The sequence below is a fragment of the Phyllosticta capitalensis genome (assembly GCF_038381095.1).
Source record: "Phyllosticta capitalensis strain CBS 128856 chromosome Unknown BKA78scaffold_1, whole genome shotgun sequence".
NCBI classification, from domain to species: Eukaryota; Fungi; Ascomycota; class Dothideomycetes; order Botryosphaeriales; family Phyllostictaceae; genus Phyllosticta; species Phyllosticta capitalensis.
Genome location: NW_027117439.1, coordinates 3,197,584 through 3,217,665, shown reverse-complemented (window position 1 = coordinate 3,217,665; position 20,082 = coordinate 3,197,584). Strand labels below are relative to the sequence as shown.

Below are 20,082 nucleotides of genomic sequence, written 5' to 3'. Positions count from 1 at the left end.
CTGATCTTGCTAGTGGCCGCCTCGCTCTTCAGATGAAACTCACGACTGTACTTGGTCTGATTCTGTGAGAAGTAAGCATCAACTGTTAGGTCAAACTGCCCGCCCCTGAAGGTGGAATTCGGCGAGACATCATACTATGCAGGTCCAAAATGCACTCGATCCTGTGCAAGACCAGAATTACAATTCAAGCCTGCGCTTATGCTGACTCCAATGTGACTTGCGGCAGAAGCGTTCAGCAACTTACCTAATGTACCTGGAGGCTTTGCAATTTCCATGCGCCATTGCGCTCGCCAGCTCCACTTGAAAGTGACCTTTCTCGATTGTTGCCACAAGAACCTACCACACTTCGTTTGTCGCTCTTTCGCTTTGGGGTCCGCGATAATTATTGGCAAGTATTCCATTGACACCCTACTCAGGGGCAGACCGCTCGATGCACAAGCACTTGGCCTTGAATGTCGAACCTGCTTCGAAGATTTGCCTCGCGGATCGGTGCTATCATCTTGATCAGATGTGGTGTCCGAGGTCAAAGTCATTTCAAGACGTTCTCGCGAAACATGTCGATCGCGCACCGCGTGCGAGCATCCAGCCTGGAAAACTCCAAGAAGTCTCGTCATGAGAACGTTATGGCCTCGTGGTGATGGTCGTTCTCGCGAGCCTGTTGTTTGTCTCGTGTCCTTGCGATGCTACTAGTGTACTGCATAGCTTGTTTGCCTGCCGCTTGTGGTGGAATGTCGTCGAATCAGTATCGGGTTTCTAGCAAGACAATTTGGCATGCTGGACTTACACTCTTTGGATCAGCACGCACTGTCTTTGCTAGAGATGCGATCCAAAATGAGGCTCTAGGTCCAAAATCTCATGGAACGTCTTGCGACTATGGCTTTGTTTAGCAAACACTGCAGGTTTGAAAAGACCTTGAGAATAGAGTAGCATATCGTAGCCAGATACGAATGCAATGTCCAAATTGAAAGTTTCCTATAGGAAGGAGAGATTTGGGAGAGGAATCTACTTTCTGGATTTTGACAATGGCATCCAGAGAGTGCTGTAAAGCGGTTCCTGAGCAAGGCTAGCAAGCCTTTCATTCTTGGTCAAAGGGAAAACGTGTCGGAAACAAAGAAATGGATATAGACTGGCGACTCTGACCATCGGCAAAAAAAGACTCCCCAAAGAAGAGCTCCCGCTCCCTAACGCCGCATGATCCCTGGCCAAAACCGCACCTATTTGCGGGCAAGACGATGCCCCAATCGAAAAAGTGCTCCCAAGGAGCCGCCAGCCCAAACGCCAAACCAAATCGTTCTCACCCTCGCCCCTCTTTTCGCCCTCCCCCTCGCCCTCGTCCTCCCCCTCACCTGTCCCCCTCCAAATCTCGCAGAGCCCTCTGATGCCACCAAGACTTGCGTTTCTCCGGGTCGTTCTCCGCCTCAGGCAAACTCTGCATCGTGCCGCCGAGCAACTCCAAAATCTCCGCCTCCGTCTTGGTGTAGGTGGCCTCCTCCTCCTCCTCCTCCTCCACCACCTCCTCCTCACCACCACCAGCGCCGTGAGAGCTGCGGCCGGGAGCCGACGAGACCTCCGTCTCCGAGGCAGGCCTGCTGGCCTCGTCTTTCTTCTCCTCGCCGGCCCCCGACTGCTGCTCTTCGTGCAACTCATGGGCGATGTCGCTGGCGTGTTCCGTCGCCCGGTTTTGAGGGCTGCGCCTGCGGTCCTCGCGGAGCTTGGTTTGGCGGCGTTTCAGCTCTTCGAGCGGCGCCCGGGGAAGAGCGGAGAGACAAGGGCGTGAGCCCGGTCCATGCCAGTGCAAAGTATTGTAAGGCTCGGAGATGACTCCACCGACGTGGCTTGCAGTGCTGTCGTCGGGTTCCGACTGGTGCTGCTCCTCACTGCTGGCCTTCTTGCCACTGCTAATCACAAAGCCGATGATATTTTTGAGTGACTTCTTGGCGCGGGCCCTCTTGCTTTCCATCGGGACGTCTGGAGGCTGTCCTTGGTTGTTGGTAGCGGCAATGGCGGGAATGGGGTGAGTGGTGGCAGCTGGGACGGCCATTTCTGCGTGCCATCTTGCCTCGACATCATCGCAGGCGTCCGAAGCTGATGCAACGAGGGCTTGGAAGCGTTCGTGAACGGCCGTGAAGCACACGCGGATTCGCCGTTCGGCAGGAGAGAGAAAGCGGGCTTCATCCGAGTCGGGCTTGCTGTGGGTGAAGAAAAACTCAATGTCTTCAGCAAATAGCTTCTGCATGATCTGCGCCGTCTCGAGGTTGGCCTTACAGCCCCCGATGGATGGAAGTGACCTGTGACAGCATCGATTAGTTCTGAGTCCACGACCAAAGCCTGCAAATGAGCCATTAACTTACTCCCTCTCCACGCTGCTCAGCAGCTGATTGCGGTGAGTCCAGCCTGACAGCTCCTGCACAAGATCGCAGGTAAGTTTTTCAATCTCTGCTGCGACCTCTGCCGAAACCTCCTTCAAGACAGCAGCGCCAAGACCATATCCCAAAGGGCCGTAGTAAATTTTGAGAAGCTTGTCCTGGAAGCCGTCTGCCCAGACCAGGCGGTGGATTGACTCGACAAGCGCCTTCGAACGCTTCCGGGCGCGGGCGACAAGAGGATTGTCCATACTACATTTCGGATTCGCTTGCATGGCGTACGGGGAGGATTCGTAGGCGTGACGTCGCGCGTCCAGGAGGAGATTGTGGATTTGAAGAGATGGTTGCGGCGCGCACGGGGAGGTGTCGTGAAGCTGAACAAACAGCCACTGCGCGTATCCAGGGAGTGATCGATATCTTGAACGGACGAGCTGGATGTGCGCGCAGGGAGTAATCGTAGCTGAATGGTGTTGAAAGATAGAAAGCAGAGTGATAACCCATTTCACAACCCACATGGTCTGTGCGCACGAGAAGCATTCACTTCACTTCGCATTTCCAGCCTGCTCGCTCTTGCCATGTCCGTGATTACGACCCTCGAGTGCCTCCAGAGCCCTGGCGATGTTGGATTGCCACCTAGCCCTAGCCTCCTCTTCGGTTTCGTCCTCTCCATTGCTCTCGTCTGCATGGTTTCCGGCTTGCCCATTCGCTTGGTTGACATCACCTTCCAGGCTCTTCAAGGCTTTCTCCCGCCACCAGCTTTTCATGGCCTCTGTATCTTCGTTGTCTTCCGGTTGCTCCCAGGAAAGGCACACGGTATCAAGAATTTCTGCCTCCAGGGAAGAGATCTCGTTGTCCTCACAGCCAGTGCCGACTTGGTGGCTGCGGTTAGCTCGACGTTGGCTCTTGAGGTCCACATGCTGCTGCTCCGACACGATGGTCTGCTCTGAGTCGTCATCCACGACAATCCAGAAGTCCTTGTTCGGCCTGTTCTCGTCGGTCCTGGGTCGCTTTGTTGTTTCATGACACCGCGTAGCATCGTGATTGCCACTTTCCATTTCGCCTTCTTGCTTCGACAAATTTGTCCCCAGATTGTTCAACGAAGAGGTGTCGAGCGGGGTTGAGTGAAAATGTTGTTATCGTCCCTTGCATTTTCTTCCGAAGTCCAGGCCGGCCCCCGCTTCGAGCATGCATACTGCTGATCGCTGTAATTGGCGGTAGAAGATGATGGCGTGAGCCAAGACACACTCGTGAGATGGCTCCCGAGAGTTCTCATCGCGCTGGGCTGGGAAATGAGGATAGAGGATAGCAAAGGAATTGAAAACATTCAGACGTCGTCTAATGATCGCAAATTCCAAAAGGAAGCCTGCCCCATGTACAAACACTTTTACTAAGAAGCATTGACTCGCAAAATCACAAAGCATTGGAAAGAATCAAGCGGAGATCCAAATCGATTGATGGCAATAAAAGGAATACAGGGACTCCAGCTTAAAGTGTGCCACAGGTACCTCAGCCAATACCCTCACAATGATCTGTGAAGAGAAGGGCATTGGAAGCGGAGGAGTGGCAATGCATATCTGGTGTCAAAGCAAAGACAAGACGTCAAGGCATTTGACAGATTCCAGAAGGCGATTTGCTTTTCGCACACAGACTCGATCGGCACGTCACTGAGGCTCGTCCGCCACAAGAGCGGAGAGCGGCGTGGCAACTCAAAGGTGTGCGTAGATGGTAGCTTTTGAAAGCCTTCACTGACCTTCATCATCGGCGGCAGTCGAGGCAGAATCTTCGTCGTCGTCGTCATCATCACCTCCGATGTCCATGACTCGATCTGAAGCCTTTTCCAGCGTGCGGCGAGCCACGACACGAACGGCTTTCCACAGGCCCTGAAAAATTAGCGCAAGTTCCGAATACGAAGGCGGAAGGCATGACTTACGTATAAAAAGGTGACAATACCAATTGCAACCGCCAGCCAGCTGATATTGGCAAGCCTGTCACGTCCAGTATTACCTGTTCGGATGTTGCGACCTGAGTGGACGACGATCCTGGGCTGGAACAGTCGCAGCGGATTCGTCAAAAGGAATTTGAGGAAACTGAGTAGTCCCAAAGACATGAAACCTTTGATAAAGTGTAGCGGCCATCCTTCGATAAAGTCCTCGACTGGAAACTCTTCCGAAGCAGTGGAGTAAGAGTCATAGTCGGTACCAAAGAAGATGGTTGCGTACGGATTTTCGTACAGGTTTATGATTGGGTCAGCGATGAATCCAAGGAGAAAGATTGCCACAAGGAATATGGCCAGCGTCAAGATGACTTGAGCGGCGGAGCTGCTGAGGTAGGCACCCCATGTCATGCGTTCCAGACGATATTTGAAGCCACACGTAGGACACTGCCAGTAGTTCCTCGTCCCGTACGAAGGATCTGCGTGTCGCCAACCTTGGAGGCAACCGTCGTGAACATACCGAGACGAGCCTTTGCACTTGCAAGGACTGATCAATCGGCCTTCTTCGGACTCGTACGTCACCTTTGGGGCGGCAGACTGGAAAATCCCAGGTAGATGTTCAGATAAAGGATGAAATGTCGGCAAGACGGTCTCAAGGCAGATTCGACAGGTCCGAGGTTTGTAGTGCCTTTCGCGTTCCTGTTGCTTTGGTGCGTCCGGGGCAGGATCTTCCTTTGGTTCCGACGGAGATGCTGGAAAGGCTGATTCCTCCTCTTCAGTCCCAAAGCTTCCTGGAACACTGCCTAGCGAAGTTGACCATCTGCGCCGGCGAAATGAACTCTCATTAGGATCTGTCGGGATAGGTTCTCCACCAGCCACAGAGACGGAAGGAGAGTCCTTCGCGAATGTCCAGCCAGGGACATGTTCGAAGTCACTCGACGCCATTTCTCAATGCTGTGTGCGGGTGAATACAGGCGTGAAGCTCTGGTGAGAGCAAGGATGGGAAAGCCTCAGAGGGAGAACCTTGAATTTATGGCCAGGGTGGCGTCGAGTCGGAGAAGCCTAGAGAACAAAGGAATTGGCTTATATTAGGCAGGCGCAAGCAGAACTACGGTTCAAGTCAGATCGAAACAAAATGTTGGGCCCCCGTGCATAGCTGGGAGCATCATGAGCTGGCGATTCGGCCAAAGAAGATTGGATGTTGGGGCGACGTTGAGAGAGTTGAAGGATTGCCGGAAGACGAAGAAAATGGCCACTTTTTTTCAGGCGGAGCCGCCCACGTGATTGGTGGCTTGGCGCGCGCGAGCATCTTCCGCGTCACGGAAGCTTGCCTACAGCTCCGAGCTATCGACAACAGCTTCACACGTCGCCGCCTTCTTCCAACCTCCTGCCCTCTTCAACGCCGCTCACAGTCGGCGATACCTCACTGCTCTTCTCTCTTCAGCCATCATCCTTTCTCTTGTCTAAGCGCTCAGTATGGCTGACCGTTACTCCTTCTCGCTCACAACGTTCTCGCCCAGGTAAGTTCCCACGAGCGCTTGGAAATTCGGGGATGCTGACTCTTCGAAAAGCGGCAAGCTGGTGCAGATTGGTATGCACAATCTTCATGGATGAGTGTGTGGGTAAAGGAGTCAACCGCTGACGACTTGCGCAGAATACGCCCTCAACGCCGTCAACCAAGGTGTGACCTCATTAGGCATTAAGGGTACAGTCCATCTCACTCATCGCAAACGGCAATCATATTGATCACATCTGTAGCGACAAACGGCATCGTTCTGGCAACGGAAAAGAAGTCGTCCTCGCCGCTCATCGACGCGCACTCCTCGTCCAAGATCAGCCTTATAACACCAAACATCGGAATGGTCTACTCGGGCATGGGTCCTGACTACCGCGTCCTGGTCGATAAGGCACGCAAGGTCTCGCACACTGGCTACAAGCGCATCTACAACGAGTACCCGCCGACGAGGATATTGGTTCAGGACGTTGCGCGGGTCATGCAAGAGGCCACGCAGTCTGGTGGTGTGCGGCCCTACGGTGTCAGCTTGCTCATTGCGGGCTGGGATGATGGCATCGAGCCCGAGGAGCAAGCCAAGGAGGGTGAGTCGGAAGCGGAGAAGACCAAGGCCTCTGGAAAGACGGGCGGCATCTTGAAGGGCGGACCCAGCCTGTACCAAGTCGACCCTAGCGGCAGCTATTTCCCGTGGAAGGCCACCGCCATCGGCAAGAGTGCAACGAGCGCGAAGACTTTCTTGGAGAAGCGTTACACCGAAGGTCTGGAGCTGGAGGATGCCATCCACATCGCTCTGCTCACGTTGAAGGAGACGATCGAGGGAGAGATGAACGGAGACACCGTGGAGATTGGTATGTCAAAATTGGTGGCATTCGAAGCTTTTTGCTAACAATCTTAGGCATTGTCGGCCCACCAGAGGACCGCCTCCTGGGATACGAGGGAGTCGAAGGTGCCACGGGACCCCGCTTCCGGAAGCTGAGTCCCCAGGAGGTCGAGGACTACCTGACGAACTTGTAATGAAAGACTGTTCGACTTGAGCATTTCCATGCATCACCCAGAGCTGGGAATATGGTCCTGGGAAAGGCAGATGCTTCGGCTGGCGCTAGTAGAACAATCAACCATGAACGAAAGCACAAGCAAAAGGTCAAAATGCGAGCATAGTGGGATGTTTTTGCTCTCAGTGATATAAGAATGCCGGGAACAGCTTTGGGGCTGCAGGAACAGTTGGAGGAGTGCCACGACTTCGTTGATCACCAGTGCGGTCGATTGCAAGTTACAAGTAGAGAAGCGTAGCTCAAGTAATCGACCACGTTTTGGGCTTGGTGTCTTTTAAAGATGTAGCGCTTCGGAAAGCATTTGAACAAATTTGCAAGAGAAAACAGCTTTGACCAAACAGCTATGTGGCTATTCAAGCTTGAAGGTAGTTGGACAGGGCCCGGGGCGTCGGTGGTGATCGGTCTCGGCATCATCCCGCATTCGGCATTGTTCGCCCCGGCATCCCGGCAGAAATTCATGACGATTTGACTCATGGATTTGAAGACTCCATCATCTGCCACCAAACCTCAATCGCCTTCGCGCGCTCCCCCAGATTCCGATCCCCAACCTACTTCGGAGGACCGTACTTCACCATGGCCGACCACATTCGCAAGACGTTTCAGCAATGCAAGAAAGAGCAACGGGTGCGGGCACACGACTCTCGACTCGGTCGATTCAGGTGTGCTGATAAGTCCACAGGCGGCTCTTGTCACGTATGTGACGGCTGGTTTCCCTACGCCGCAGGAGACTCCAGATGTCCTGCTGGCCATGGAGGCTGGTGGCGCCGGTAAGTCGTAGCACCTCTTTGAAAGTGATCCACTTCAACTGACAGTATCCAGACGTCATTGAACTCGGCATGCCCTTCACTGACCCGATTGCGGACGGCCCTACGATTCAAAAAGCCAACACCGTACGTGACAAGAATTGGCGTTCGACGGCGGATAGTAGAGACTGACGGGTGAATAGGTCGCTCTCAAGCATGGAGTCAACACCACTCAGGTCCTCCAAATGGTTCGCGACGCTCGCGCAAAGGGTCTTCGCGCCCCCGTCATGCTCATGGGCTACTACAACCCCCTCCTCAGCTACGGCGAGGAGAAGATGCTTCAGGACGCCAAGGAGGCCGGCGTCAATGGCTTCATCATCGTTGACCTGCCGCCAGAGGAGGCCGTGAGATTCCGCAACTTTTGCTCGACCTACGGGTATGTTGCACGGTCGAATGACGAGGCGTACCGCTGACCAAGAGCAGGCTCTCCTACATCCCTTTGATCGCCCCCGCGACCTCCGACGCCCGTATGCGTGTCCTCTGCAAGATTGCCGACTCGTTCATCTACGTCGTCTCCCGCATGGGCGTTACTGGCGCCACTGGCAGCCTCAATGCTGCGCTCCCTGAGCTCCTCAACCGCGTACACAAATACTCTGGCAACATCCCTGCAGCAGTTGGCTTCGGTGTCAGCACAAGGGACCACTTCCTCAGCGTTGGCAAGCTCTCCGAGGGTGTCGTCATTGGCAGTCAAATCGTCAATGTCCTCGGTGCTGCTCCTGCTGGCGAGGGTGCGAAGGCGGTGCAGGAATACTGCAGCTCCATCACCGGCCGTGGCCCTGGTCAAAACGGTGTCACTAGGGAGGTTGGCATTGTTGAGGCTGTGAACGAAGCTCGTGAGCCCGAGGGCGTTCAGGTCGACAAGGTCATCAAGGACAGCGACGTCCCCTCCGGACCTGGTCTCGCAGACCAGATTGAGGCCCTCAACGTTGATGGTGCCAACCCCGAGGCTCTTCCTCCTCGCTTTGGCGAGTTTGGTGGTCAGTACGTCCCTGAGTCGCTCATGGACTGTCTCTCGGAGCTAGAGAAGGGCTTCAATGATGCTCGGAATGACCCCAAGTTCTGGGAAGAGTACCGGACATACTACCCGTACATGGGAAGGCCAGGACAGCTTCACTTGGCGAACCGCCTGACTGAGCACGCGGGAGGTGCCAACATCTGGCTCAAGAGAGAGGATCTTAACCACACGGGATCCCACAAGATCAACAACGCCCTCGGACAGATTCTGCTCGCCCGCAGACTCGGAAAGACGGAGATTATCGCTGAGACTGGCGCTGGCCAGCACGGTGTCGCGACCGCGACTGTGTGCGCCAAGTTTGGCATGAAGTGCACTATCTACATGGGTGCTGAGGACGTCAGACGTCAAGCCCTGAACGTCTTCCGCATCAAGCTTCTCGGCGCACAGGTTGTGGCTGTCGAGGCCGGCTCAAAGACCCTCCGCGATGCCGTCAACGAGGCTCTTCGCGCCTGGGTCGTCAATCTTTCCACCACCCACTACATTATTGGCTCTGCCATTGGACCCCACCCCTTCCCCACCATCGTCCGCACTTTCCAATCGGTCATTGGCAATGAGACCAAGGAACAAATGCTCGCCAAGCGCGGTAAGCTTCCGGACGCAGTCGTTGCTTGCGTTGGCGGCGGTAGCAATGCAGTCGGCATGTTCTACCCCTTTGCCAATGACCCAAGCGTCAAGCTGCTCGGTGTTGAGGCCGGTGGTGACGGCGTCGACACTGCTAGGCACAGCGCTACTCTCAGCGGCGGTACCAAGGGTGTCTTGCACGGTGTGCGCACCTATGTTCTGCAGGACAAGCACGGCCAGATTAGCGAAACTCACTCCGTGTCCGCTGGGCTCGACTACCCCGGTGTCGGGCCGGAACTGTCTTCTTGGAAGGATTCGGAGAGGGCCAAGTTCATCGCGGCTACGGATGCCGAAGCGTTCATTGGCTTCCGCCTCATCTCGCAGCTCGAGGGCATCATCCCCGCGCTCGAGACGGCGCACGCCATTTTCGGCGCTATTGAACTGGCCAAGACTATGCAAAAGGACCAGGACGTCGTCATTTGCCTCAGTGGCAGAGGTGACAAGGACGTGCAGAGCGTCGCCGAAGAGCTGCCCAAGCTTGGTCCAAAGATTGGTTGGGATCTGAGGTGTAAGTGCCCCTTATCACGTTCTGTATAGTCAAGTGTAGTGCTAACGTTGTCGGCTCATAGTCTAAGCGGGGATCCTATACAGAAGGCCGGCGCGCGGGAGCGGGTAGACGGCAGTGGAAGAGCGGATTGATACCTTGTGCAAAAAGACAAAAATAGTTCCGGTACGAGGGTGGTTGCAAGCAACCTTCTTCCGGTTGAGCCATACACAGCGAATGATTTCATCTGTGGCTGTGCCAGTTGACGTACCTGGGGGTGAATTCGTGATTCGCCGGGGAAAGGGATCGGAATTGTGGGATGGCGAGCCCGAGACATGGGTTTCCGATCTTTGAGTGAGACCGGGGTCGTGAATGGCCTGACTGCACGTGTACCCTTCTTGTTTGTTGTGGTCGACTTGACGTCGTCTACTTGGATACGCGCCTGAATGACGCGGCTTTGCACGGCGCTACTTATTAGTTGATGTTCCATTTGCCCTGATGAGGAACTTTATCGTGGGCAGTAGTGGCTGGACTGGTGTATTCTCCAGCCATCCGGTATACCATGCCCCAGTCCTGTGGCGGTGTGGTCGTTTTTCGAGGAGCAAACCGGAGGCAATTCCCAGTCTGAAACAAAATCGAAGCGGAAGGTGGTGTCTATGGTTGAGCACGGCAGTGGTCAATGAGTCGGAAGATAGCGGTCTGCATGCCCGAGGGCCTATAGCAACCCACGGCGAAGCGGTTGACGGGTGTGGTGCGCTGGCATTATCCTCGATTGCTCCGCACTTGATCTAGTATTTCGTGAGGCTGGTAACTGGCATTGAAGCTGCGGCTTTGTCTTTTGGCTGCATTTTTTGCTTGAGATAGGCGCGAACCAGCGAAGAGCGAGCGTCAATAAGGCTTTGTTCAGCTGCAGAGGATGGATTGGAGGTCGTGGACAGGTGTTGGGAACATGAACCGGGGTCGTGGCGTTTCCGGACCAGACACCAGGGCTCGACTGTCTAGACCGTTTCAAAAATAAAAATGTTTGGATGTGGATGGTGAAGGCGTTGAACCTGCTTCAGCATGCACGCCCGCCTGCAAGCCCTCGTCAGTTATTATTCCACCGGCACGCCTGCATCGTGATTGTGCAACTGAGAATTGTTCCGACGTCACGGTCAAGAGCTTCGCTCGCGTCAAGTCTCTCTCACCACTTGGATTGATCTACAGGGAGCGTCCTCGTCAAGGGCGCCGCCGCGTCGCCCTGATCGCCCTGTAGACACCACGTCCCCTCGCCGCTCTCCTGCTCCCGCCGCCTCTCTAAACCTCGTCGTTAGGTGAACACCTCACCACAGCAACCCTACAGACCCATTCTCCCCTTTGCGACTTCACCTGCGACCAGCCCTCCAGACGCTCCCCACGACTTACGACATTCGCTCCGAATTGACGCTTCTCTGGTTGACATTTCACGACGTCGCGTCACACCATCAACTGTCACAGCCGTCTGACAGCTCCGTTCGGGACTAGCCATCAGCCCCAGAGACCCCGAGTCTTCTAGCTCCGCACTCCACGCTCGCATCAAGGCCGCCACGCCCCAAGCCAACATGGACAGTGATTACTCCAGGCCGCTTACCGCTAGCTCGGACAACGATAATGTGAGCCCATCCCCCGCGTGGAGGAAGCTGCAAGGGAACTTTTTTCTTGAAACGGGTCGCTGATGCCACCTTCCGCCTCCAGGACAACTTTCAAGACGCAACAGACATGGCCCGCTCCAACTCTGCTGAGCGCTCCCTGACTGGCCGTCCGCTTTCGACTGCGTCGTCATCCACCGCCAATTACAACAACAAGCGGGAAGCCGACTCGCCCGCAAATATGCCTCCTACTCCCATCGAACATCTCTCCCCGAGTCCGCCTCCGGAGTCTTCAATCGAATACAGTGACGATGACAAGGACGAAGTTCCTCGGAAAAAGTCGCCCCCTCCCACTTCACACCCTCAGATCTCCACCGAGACAATGGACGAGGTCAACTTGGACGAAGGTAGGCACACCATTTCCACTTGCAGATTTTCGAAAATCTGCAAAACACTTGTCACCGAGAGCTCGTGCCCACGGTCGACGCGTGTGCTCGCAGGCGCCAGCGCACTCTTCAATTTTCGAAGAACCCACCCACTGATGCTCTGCAGAAGCCAAAAAGTCGCCCGAGCACTCTCGCAAGTCGACCCTCGAGTCCGCCCCACCAAAGACTGTAGAAGAGCCAACGATACCGGCCACTGCCCAAAGACCAGCTGTTCAACTTTCACCGCCGCCCCCACCGCAAGATAACAAGCCTCCACCACCTGCTGAAGAAAGACCACCCGCGAAGCGCACGTTTACAAGCCCTTTTGCATGGATCGCCCGTGCCAGCGAAAAGAAGTCTTCACCGCCTGGCTCGGCCAAGGGGGATAGCAGCCGGCGCGGTACAAATGCGTCCGTTATGACAAATGGCAGTTCCGATCTCATGTTGAGCAGACTTGAGGACAATGGTCTTGGGAACAGCACAAGTCATCCACGGGCGAGTCGAAACAGTCTGAAGGATCGCTTCAAGTTTGCACGTATGAGGGAAGAGGCAGGAATTACTCTGGACGACGACAACTTGCCAGATGCCGTCAAGATCTCTACACCAAATTTTGCGAGCCCGGCCGACGATGGTGAGGGTCAGGGCTCGCCCCCTTCGGCCGGCGTGACCAGCCCTGGAGGTACTGCACTCATCAATCCCAGCCTTGCACCTGGAACAGCTTCTGGTACGTCCCTGGGGCCAGACGGAGACGCGGCAGCGCCAGTGGACTGGGACTTGTGGCAGTCGGTCGTCTACGAAGGTCCCGCGGCCGTCGCACGGACCAGTCCCGAGGAACTCAATGCCGCCATAGCGAGCGGAATTCCTCAGCCGATCCGGGGCGTCGTGTGGCAGGTCCTTGCGCAGAGTAAGAATGAGGGGTTGGAGGAGGTGTACCGGGAGTTGGTGAATCGAGGGACGGAGCGAGAGCGTGTTGCGTTGAACCTGCCCCAATTGAACCGTAATGACAGCAGCGCTGATGTCAGGAAGAACGAATCCGTTACTTCGTCTGCATCTTCGGTTCACTCCAATTACTCGACACCAGCGACTACTACCACCGGCGGGACTGCTCACGGAAATGGCGTCTCTTCGCCCACGACCAATGGACACGACGGCGACATTAGCGATGCCACGGCGAAGTTGCAGGATGAGAAGAGAAAGAAGGCCAAGGCGGATCAAGCAGCGGCCTTGGCAAAGCTCGAGAAGGCCATTAAGCGCGACCTTGGCGCGCGAACCAGTTACTCCAAGTATCTGATGGCGGCTGGTCTGCAAGATGGGTTGTTCAACTTGTGCAAGGCGTACGCTTTGTTTGATGAGCAAGTTGGGTATCCTCAGGGTGTCAATTTCATTGCAATGCCTCTGCTGTTTAATGTGGGTAACTCAGTACCTCCTCCGCAAAGTTGCTAACAAAATTACAGATGCCGGAGGAAGAGGCTTTTTGTTTGCTGGTTAAGCTGATGAACAAGTACGGTCTTCGAGACTTGTTCATCCAGGACATGCCTGGTCTTCACCTCCATTTGTACCAATTCGAGCGCCTTCTCGAGGAGTTTGAGCCTGCACTGTACTGCCATCTACACCGCCGCGGCGTCAACCCCCAACTGTACGCCACGCAGTGGTTCTTGACCCTTTTCGCCTACCGATTCCCGCTTCAACTCGTCCTCCGTGTCTACGACCTCATCCTCAGCGAAGGCCTCGAAGGCGCTATTCTCAAGTTTGGCATTTGCCTGATGCAAAAGAATGCTCAGACTCTACTGGGCATGAAGGACATGTCACAGCTTACCACCTTCCTTAAGGAGCGTCTCTTTGACGTGTACATTGACAAAGCCCCAACACAAAAGTCACTGCTCGAGTCTGGCTTCTTCGGAAGCGCCGGAGGCGTGGACAACGAGATTTATCGCGCCGACAAGCTCGTCCAGGATGCCGTTTCCGTCAAAATTACCCCCGAAATGCTTCAAGTGTATCAGAGCGAGTGGAGGGAGAAGCAACACGCGGAGATGATGCGTGAAAACGAGCTCATGGACCTGAAGTCATCGGTCTCATCCTTGACCGCCAAGGTGCGCAAACTGGAAGAGCGCGCGGAGAAGTCGGACACAGAGCACGTTGAGCTTGCATCTGAACTTGTTCGGACCAAGGTGGAAAATGAACGCCTCGAGGATGAGAACGAGTCGCTCAAAGGTCAGGTCGAAGAGCTGCGCAAGCTTGTGGATGCTCAAGCAGCCGATGTCGAGGCTCGTATGCAAGGCGAGCTTGAGGTTGCCATGGCCAGGAATGCCGAAGTGCACGACGCCAACCGAGCATTGGAGGAGCAGCTTGCCGAGATGGAAAGAGAACTTGTCGAGACAAAGATGCAGCATGCACAGGTCAGTCTCACGCACCCACAATACTACTGTCGAACAGACGCTGACTCCCGCAGGTCCATTCGGATCACGAAACGCTTAAGCAGAAGTGGAGTAATATCCAAAGTATGCTTAACGCGCAGTAGTGGGTTCCCCGTTCGTAGCTACTTTTCATCCCGTCTTACATACACATCATGTTCTTTTCATGTCCTTGTATCCTCTCTATACCATCCTCTCACACCAACTTTTTCCGCCACTCCATCACCCGCCTCCCTTTTCTTTCGATCGTTCCATCTCCGTATCTGGAGGACCTCTGTCCACACCAATATGAATCCAACGAATATATCGAAGGAACCACCAGGCTTAACACGACATGCGCGCTCCGCGCTTCGCGCCGTTCCAGCATTCAAAAAACGGTTCACTTTTCCATTACCGCATCAAGCCTGCCATCGCCCGCGCCCGCGCCGATCTCGCCCACGACGGGCTCCACGCCCCCGACCCTGACGCTCAACACGGGTGCTCCGCTCCAGCAACGACATAGCGTCATCTTCGCTCCCAACTCGCCTCATCGGCCGTCGCCTTCGGAGATGTTTGGTGCCTTTGATCCGTCGCCCCATCCGCACGTGCGTCACCATCTACACACCAAGCCAGGCCACCGCCGCTTTGACTCGATTGACGAAAATGCCACGCTTTGGGATTGCGAAGACTTTGCCCTGCCCGCTAGTCCGATGACTACCGGGTTTAGCGGAGCGTCCATTGCCGACGAGGACGGTCTGTCGCTCTTTTCTCCCACGACCAATGCTACGGGCGAAGATGGTGCTGGAGAGTCCTCGGCCTCTGCCGCGCCGTTTGGAAGACACAGCAGCATCATCAGCAACAAGCGAACTTCCACTTCGTCATTCGCATCGTCTTCGCTGGCGGCGAAGAGACATAGTAGCAGCGTCGGTCTTGTGCCATTGTCGGGGCGGAATCGCGCGAGTGTTTGTCCTTTCGAAGAGGTTGCGCCGCCGGGTGAAGACGACGCCGACAACCACAAGGCATGGAAGAGAGGCAGTCTCTTTGCGGCATAGTGCAACGGATAGCGTTTGGGGTGAGTGGATTTCTTTTGGACTGTCACGAAATGCTCGCAGGTTGGAGCGGAAAAAGCTAAAATGAGCCCTTGGTGGTACGGATGGAGGGGAGACAGCGGCTTTCTTGTGCATCTTTTCTTGTCCCTTTTACTTTTTGCGCGTTTTCGTCGGTCGGTCGACAGCGAAGAAACGCAACAATCAACAGTCTTGTCAGAATCGTCTGATGGGCTGGATGAAGCAACGCCAGAACGGATCATGTCGCCGCAGAGGTTAGGCAGTGCCGGGCTTGGCTGGACTGCATGGTTTGAACTGGCTCAGGCGCAATCAAGGTCTGGCGTTTGAAGGTTTTATGGAGGTTCTCTTTTGTTTTCTTCTCACGTGGCGCTTTTCCCGCTCTCCTCACACTCGGTACGCTTGATTGAAATGATTGAATGCGGTTTGTGCTGTTTGTGTTTTTGTGCCGTAGTGGCTTTTGTATCACTTGGTGCGCTGGGTGGAGCGGAGAGGAGCAGCACACTGGACTGATTGAGGGGTGTGGAGAGAATGGAAAAGAGGGCAGTGGGAAAGATGTGGATACATGTTTATGCAGCAAGCAGCAAGCGAGAGACCAGAAGAGAAGAGACCAGAAGCAATGAATGGCGCACATTGGGAGTTCAAATGAGTCCGGTCCGCTGCACAATAATCACTTGTGACGACGGTGGAAAGAACAGTCAGTGCAGCACCAATTCTCTCCGTAAATCCATTTGTACGACCTTTCTCCTCGAGGACGGTCTCATGCTTCCATCTCATCAATTCAACCTGCGTGGAATAAATAGTACTAGTACCACCAATTCTACCGACTTGGGTCCTTTTCTTACAAATCAATCTTTAATGTTCAGTCATCACACCACGGACGATGATGATATTAAAGAACTTTGAAAAGTGCTTTCCCCAATCTTTCTCCCTGCCCTGCCCTGCCGCCCGCCCCGCGGAGCAACCGATGCATACATTACATGGACAACGAGACGGGAGAAGAGGCAAGCCGGTCAGAGGGAGAGAGGGAGAAGGGATCGGCGCGTGCCATTCCTCGACGGGGCGGGCACATCCATGCCCGGCACCCGGCTGCCGCGTACCTAGGAGTAGGAGGAGTACTCTCTTGAATGACTGTTGTGGCGGAGGACCGGACCGTTGACTGCGTGGAAGTGCGTGTGTGTGGCGCAACAGGGCGGAGTTGGATCCGGCGTCATGCGTCTTGATATTAGCTTCACATTCGACGACGTTGACTTTGTTTGGATGCGACAAGTTGATATCTCGCTATTGTTATAACTACCAAGACCCGTATGCGACCAAGAACGAAAACAAGGACAAGTTGGGCTGTGAATGATTGACAGGATGAAGTGAAGAGATGGAAAAGATCGAAACGCAAATGCCAATAATGCAAGCAACAACCAATCGACAAACGATGATCTTAGATGCTCGGATGGGATGGTTAGATATGGATAGATATGTTTGTGAAGGGTGGGGAAGGGAAATGGAAAGGGGATTCATGGCTCATTACCAACTGCCTCCTGCCCGGTCTCTCTGCCTGCCTGTCTCCTTTTACCCCTGAGCAATCTGCGCGCCTCCTGTCTGTCTGTTCGGTTGAACGTGTGGTGGTGTGGGTGGTGGACACCGAGTGGTGGTCTCTCTGTGTGTGTAAGAGGGCGAAGTAAAGAAATGAACGACAAGATGAGCAGCAACAACGACGACGACCATGCACTCCACACATCTCCCTCTCTGTCCCTCGGTACTTATTAATACTCACCACCCTACGCCTGCACAATCTCGCCCGCCGTACACGTGGTGCCGGGCGCAACATCGCCCATATCGATCCAGCCGCCGTGATCACAGACCGCAAAGCCCATCTCGCCATCGCCCTCACTCACACACATGACATCGCCATCATCACTGCAATCACCCAGCGGGCGAGCGCGGACGTAGCGGTCGTCGCGGGAGCCATCAGGGCCGAGGAAAGGCAGACACATCATGCCGGGGGCGACGGGGCGCAGCCAGCCCCAGGCCATGTCGTTGTCGGTGCTGATGTTGTAGAGCGAGGCGGGCTGGTTGCACGTGTAGAATTGCGATTCTGAGCCGCAGAGGAAGGCGCCTGGCGTGCAGGGGATGTAGGGCGAGCCCGAGGCGTTGGGGTCCGAGGTCACGTAGGGAGGGTGCGCGGAGCCGGTTGCGGTGGCTGCGGCGGTGGTTGTGTCACCTGCGAGGTTGGTGTTGACGGGAGGAGGGGAGAAGGATGGGGTTGTGGTTGGTGTGGGGGAGGGACCTGTGGTTTTTGTAAGTCATTGGTCAGGGGATGGGTTGGGGGGTAGTCAGGGGGAACTTACTGCTGCTGGCGCTGCTGACGACGGTGCTCAACGTGCTCACTCCCATGCCACCTCCCACACAGGTAGTCGTGCAGGCATTAACGGGAGAGCATGTAGCGGGCGCCATGCAGTTGCAGTTGACAACGGGTGCAGAGCAAGTCGCAGCTGGGGCTGGCGCCGTATACCTCGAAGTAATGGTAGAGCGCGAAGGACAGCTCGAAGAGCTTGAAGGAGTGCTTGCGCTACTGCTAGGTGAGCTTCCCGAAATGGCGCCCTCGATGAAATTGGCAGCACGCGAAGAAGAGGCCGTCAAAACGCTTTGGATGAAATTCGCAATTTCCGAAGACTCGGCCGCCGGAGTGATGGAGACGGTCGTGGTGCTCGTGCTGGATATCGTGGTGGAAATGGACGTTGACGAAGACGAGGAAGACGAGGAGGAGCTCGAGGAGGAGGATGACGAAGACGAAGACGAAGACTGGGTCAAAATCGAGTTGATGTAGCTGTTGATGGCAGCAGACGCCGAGGGCGAGCTAGCCGACGAGCTCGACGATTCGCCTGCGGACGCCGCATTTTCCGCCATGGCAACACCGCTGTTGCTGTTGGACTTGGCCGACGACTGCTTTTGCGAGGACGAGCTGGATCCGCTGCCAGCACCGCAGGTGGAATCTGCGATTTCGCAGTTGCCCTTGAAGGCGGGCGACGAGGCAGTCTCAGTCCCATCGTACTCGACGTCGGATCCAGGGTCGGGGTAAACGGCATCAGTTCCTTCAGGAACCACACAGCTGTTGATGCCATTCAGGTTGGCGACAAATAGGTTGGGCAGCGAGCACAGGTCGCCGGAGCCGGTGTTTTGGATGTTGACGACCGCGCAGTCCATGTAGAATTCGCGGTTTCCCGTGTGATTTATCCACGTCCAGCCGAAAATCGCCCTGCCCGAGGGCGCAGAGGTCGGAATGGTAAAGTCGTAGTTGGAGGTGCCCATTTTGGGGCAGCCGCCGATGATGCTCTTGATGACCTTCCACGTCTTGCCCGAGTCGTAGGATAGCGAGATCTGGCACGAGCCGCCATTGTGGTTTGCGGTTCCGTAGAGGGTCATGGTGTAGCTTTCGCCGGCCACATACTTGGCGGTTGCGGAGAGACTGCCCAGCTTCGAGGTCATGCCTTGGCAGGGGAAATTCGAGCCGCTCGAGTCCAGAGGAGACTTGATGTTGTAGTTGCGGAGACCAGCATTGGCGGACTTGGGACTATCCCATGGCAAGGGTGACATCATTTCTACGTGTGCCTTTGCTGTTGGTAGTAGCGCGCTGCCACATAGTGTCGTGAGGAGTAGAGAACGAATGGAACGGCGGTTGGATAAACTCATGGTGGGCAAAAGACACGACTGGCACACACAGAAAAAACGAATGAATGTGATGGAGGGATGTGAAGCTGGAGAAGGAACGGAGAGCCAGATGTGCAGTCTTAAGAGAGAGCAGCAAGGAGAGTTCCTTCAGCCCCCTTTGCCTTCTCGAGGGTGGAATTGACCAGACGCGTCACGGCGAAGTAGGACGAATCGGCCTTGGCTAGAGCAAAAAGTCGACATGTTCAGCCACACAGCCACGGGAACTGCTTCTGGCCAGCGACCACATTTCTGACACGGGTCTTGAACTGTTCTGCTGGTCAGCCGGCGGAAGGGGTTGCATCGCTCGGGGTGGCTGTGGGACGGGTACTGCAGATTTTCAGGTGATTCGTGTGGTCCCAAGACACATTCTTCATCCCTTGGATGTAAGGAATGGGGAGCGAGTACGGCCACCCCTGCTCTAGCCACCTCCAAGATCGCAAGAGGTCAAAAGAGAACAGTTCACAAATAGCATCCGGGGCGGATGATCCCGCGCTATTGCAGCGTGAACATGGCGTCGGGGCGCCCCATCGCATCGCCGGCCACACTAACGAAAGAACCGCATTCCATGACCTAACTGCTTCTCTCTTTTCTCTCTTGAAAGAATCCATACGGGCAGACCCTGAACGTACGAGCAACGCCACCCAGCCAGCCCGACTGCGGAGCAATGTGTCCTCGCCTCTTTTCAATCCACGAGAAACTCTTCAATATCTTTGTCGCTGTCGGCGTCTCTTTCAGCCTGCAGGCGCTCCTCTTGCTTGGCCAGCAGGTCGCGAATCATCTTGCGCTGCCGCAGGCGTGCCGTCCGGCCCCAGTCATTCTTCTCGTCCTCTTCGCTGTCGCTGTCCACGCCCGGGATCGCATACTTCTTTTGCGGTTCATTCCTCCTGCGTCCGCCGCGTAGATCGGCCGCCGTCGCCGTGCCCGTCGCGCCGTCTTGTCCGTTTTCTGCGCTTGCTTGCGAGTCCTTTTGATGCTGCTTCATCTGCATGTGGGCTCCCAGCTTCATCAAATATGGCCGCAGCAGGGCGTACGCTCCAATGATGACGACCAGCCGGATGTAGTCCCGCGCGGAGAGGTTGCTAAACTGGGTATGTGTCAGAAAATGCC

The 20,082-nt window shown here is 55.3% G+C and overlaps 8 protein-coding genes across 8 annotated transcripts; 3 read left to right on the top strand and 5 right to left on the bottom strand.

The window, feature by feature from the left end:
* Nucleotides 1–839: 839 nt before the first annotated feature.
* On the bottom strand, nt 840–1,333 carry BKA78DRAFT_303592 (uncharacterized protein; the record flags this gene model as incomplete). Its single annotated transcript, XM_066887554.1, has 1 exon — nt 840–1,333. Exon 1 carries the CDS (start codon nt 1,077–1,079, stop codon nt 840–842), a length of 240 nt encoding a protein of 79 aa, XP_066749829.1. The 5' UTR covers nt 1,080–1,333.
* On the bottom strand, nt 1,211–3,187 carry BKA78DRAFT_20351 (uncharacterized protein). The gene is made up of 2 exons (XM_066883637.1): nt 2,352–3,187; nt 1,211–2,288 (listed from the first exon to the last, which is right to left on the bottom strand). Exons 1-2 carry the CDS (start codon nt 2,876–2,878, stop codon nt 1,343–1,345), a joined length of 1,473 nt encoding a protein of 490 aa, XP_066749828.1. The 5' UTR covers nt 2,879–3,187; the 3' UTR covers nt 1,211–1,342.
* On the bottom strand, nt 2,906–3,418 carry BKA78DRAFT_349093 (uncharacterized protein; the record flags this gene model as incomplete). Its single annotated transcript, XM_066890744.1, has 1 exon — nt 2,906–3,418. One exon carries the CDS (start codon nt 3,416–3,418, stop codon nt 2,906–2,908), a length of 513 nt encoding a protein of 170 aa, XP_066749827.1.
* Nucleotides 3,419–3,944: 526 nt separating this feature from the next.
* Nucleotides 3,945–5,635, bottom strand: BKA78DRAFT_20349 (uncharacterized protein). The gene is made up of 2 exons (XM_066883636.1): nt 4,294–5,635; nt 3,945–4,243 (listed from the first exon to the last, which is right to left on the bottom strand). The coding sequence occupies exons 1-2, from the start codon at nt 5,239–5,241 to the stop codon at nt 4,106–4,108; spliced, it is 1,086 nt and encodes a 361-aa protein (XP_066749826.1). The 5' UTR covers nt 5,242–5,635; the 3' UTR covers nt 3,945–4,105.
* BKA78DRAFT_303588 (nucleophile aminohydrolase) lies at nt 5,540–7,246 on the top strand. The gene is made up of 5 exons (XM_066887552.1): nt 5,540–5,816; nt 5,868–5,887; nt 5,951–6,001; nt 6,055–6,657; nt 6,705–7,246. Exons 1-5 carry the CDS (start codon nt 5,773–5,775, stop codon nt 6,821–6,823), a joined length of 837 nt encoding a protein of 278 aa, XP_066749825.1. The 5' UTR covers nt 5,540–5,772; the 3' UTR covers nt 6,824–7,246.
* A 30-nt stretch (nt 7,247–7,276) lies between these two features.
* BKA78DRAFT_20318 (tryptophan synthase beta chain) lies at nt 7,277–10,078 on the top strand. Its single transcript, XM_066883635.1, has 6 exons — nt 7,277–7,485; nt 7,541–7,628; nt 7,681–7,751; nt 7,808–8,040; nt 8,088–9,808; nt 9,870–10,078. The coding sequence occupies exons 1-6, from the start codon at nt 7,435–7,437 to the stop codon at nt 9,872–9,874; spliced, it is 2,169 nt and encodes a 722-aa protein (XP_066749824.1). The 5' UTR covers nt 7,277–7,434; the 3' UTR covers nt 9,875–10,078.
* Nucleotides 10,079–11,202: 1,124 nt separating this feature from the next.
* On the top strand, nt 11,203–14,379 carry BKA78DRAFT_20282 (rab-GTPase-TBC domain-containing protein). Its single transcript, XM_066883634.1, has 5 exons — nt 11,203–11,415; nt 11,498–11,798; nt 11,944–13,223; nt 13,271–14,212; nt 14,266–14,379. The coding sequence occupies exons 1-5, from the start codon at nt 11,365–11,367 to the stop codon at nt 14,332–14,334; spliced, it is 2,643 nt and encodes an 880-aa protein (XP_066749823.1). The 5' UTR covers nt 11,203–11,364; the 3' UTR covers nt 14,335–14,379.
* A 5,278-nt stretch (nt 14,380–19,657) lies between these two features.
* On the bottom strand, nt 19,658–20,047 carry BKA78DRAFT_230082 (protein trafficking Pga2; the record flags this gene model as incomplete). Its single annotated transcript, XM_066883758.1, has 1 exon — nt 19,658–20,047. A coding segment is annotated over one exon (390 nt), but the record flags the coding sequence as incomplete, so codon positions are not given.
* Nucleotides 20,048–20,082: the final 35 nt, after the last annotated feature.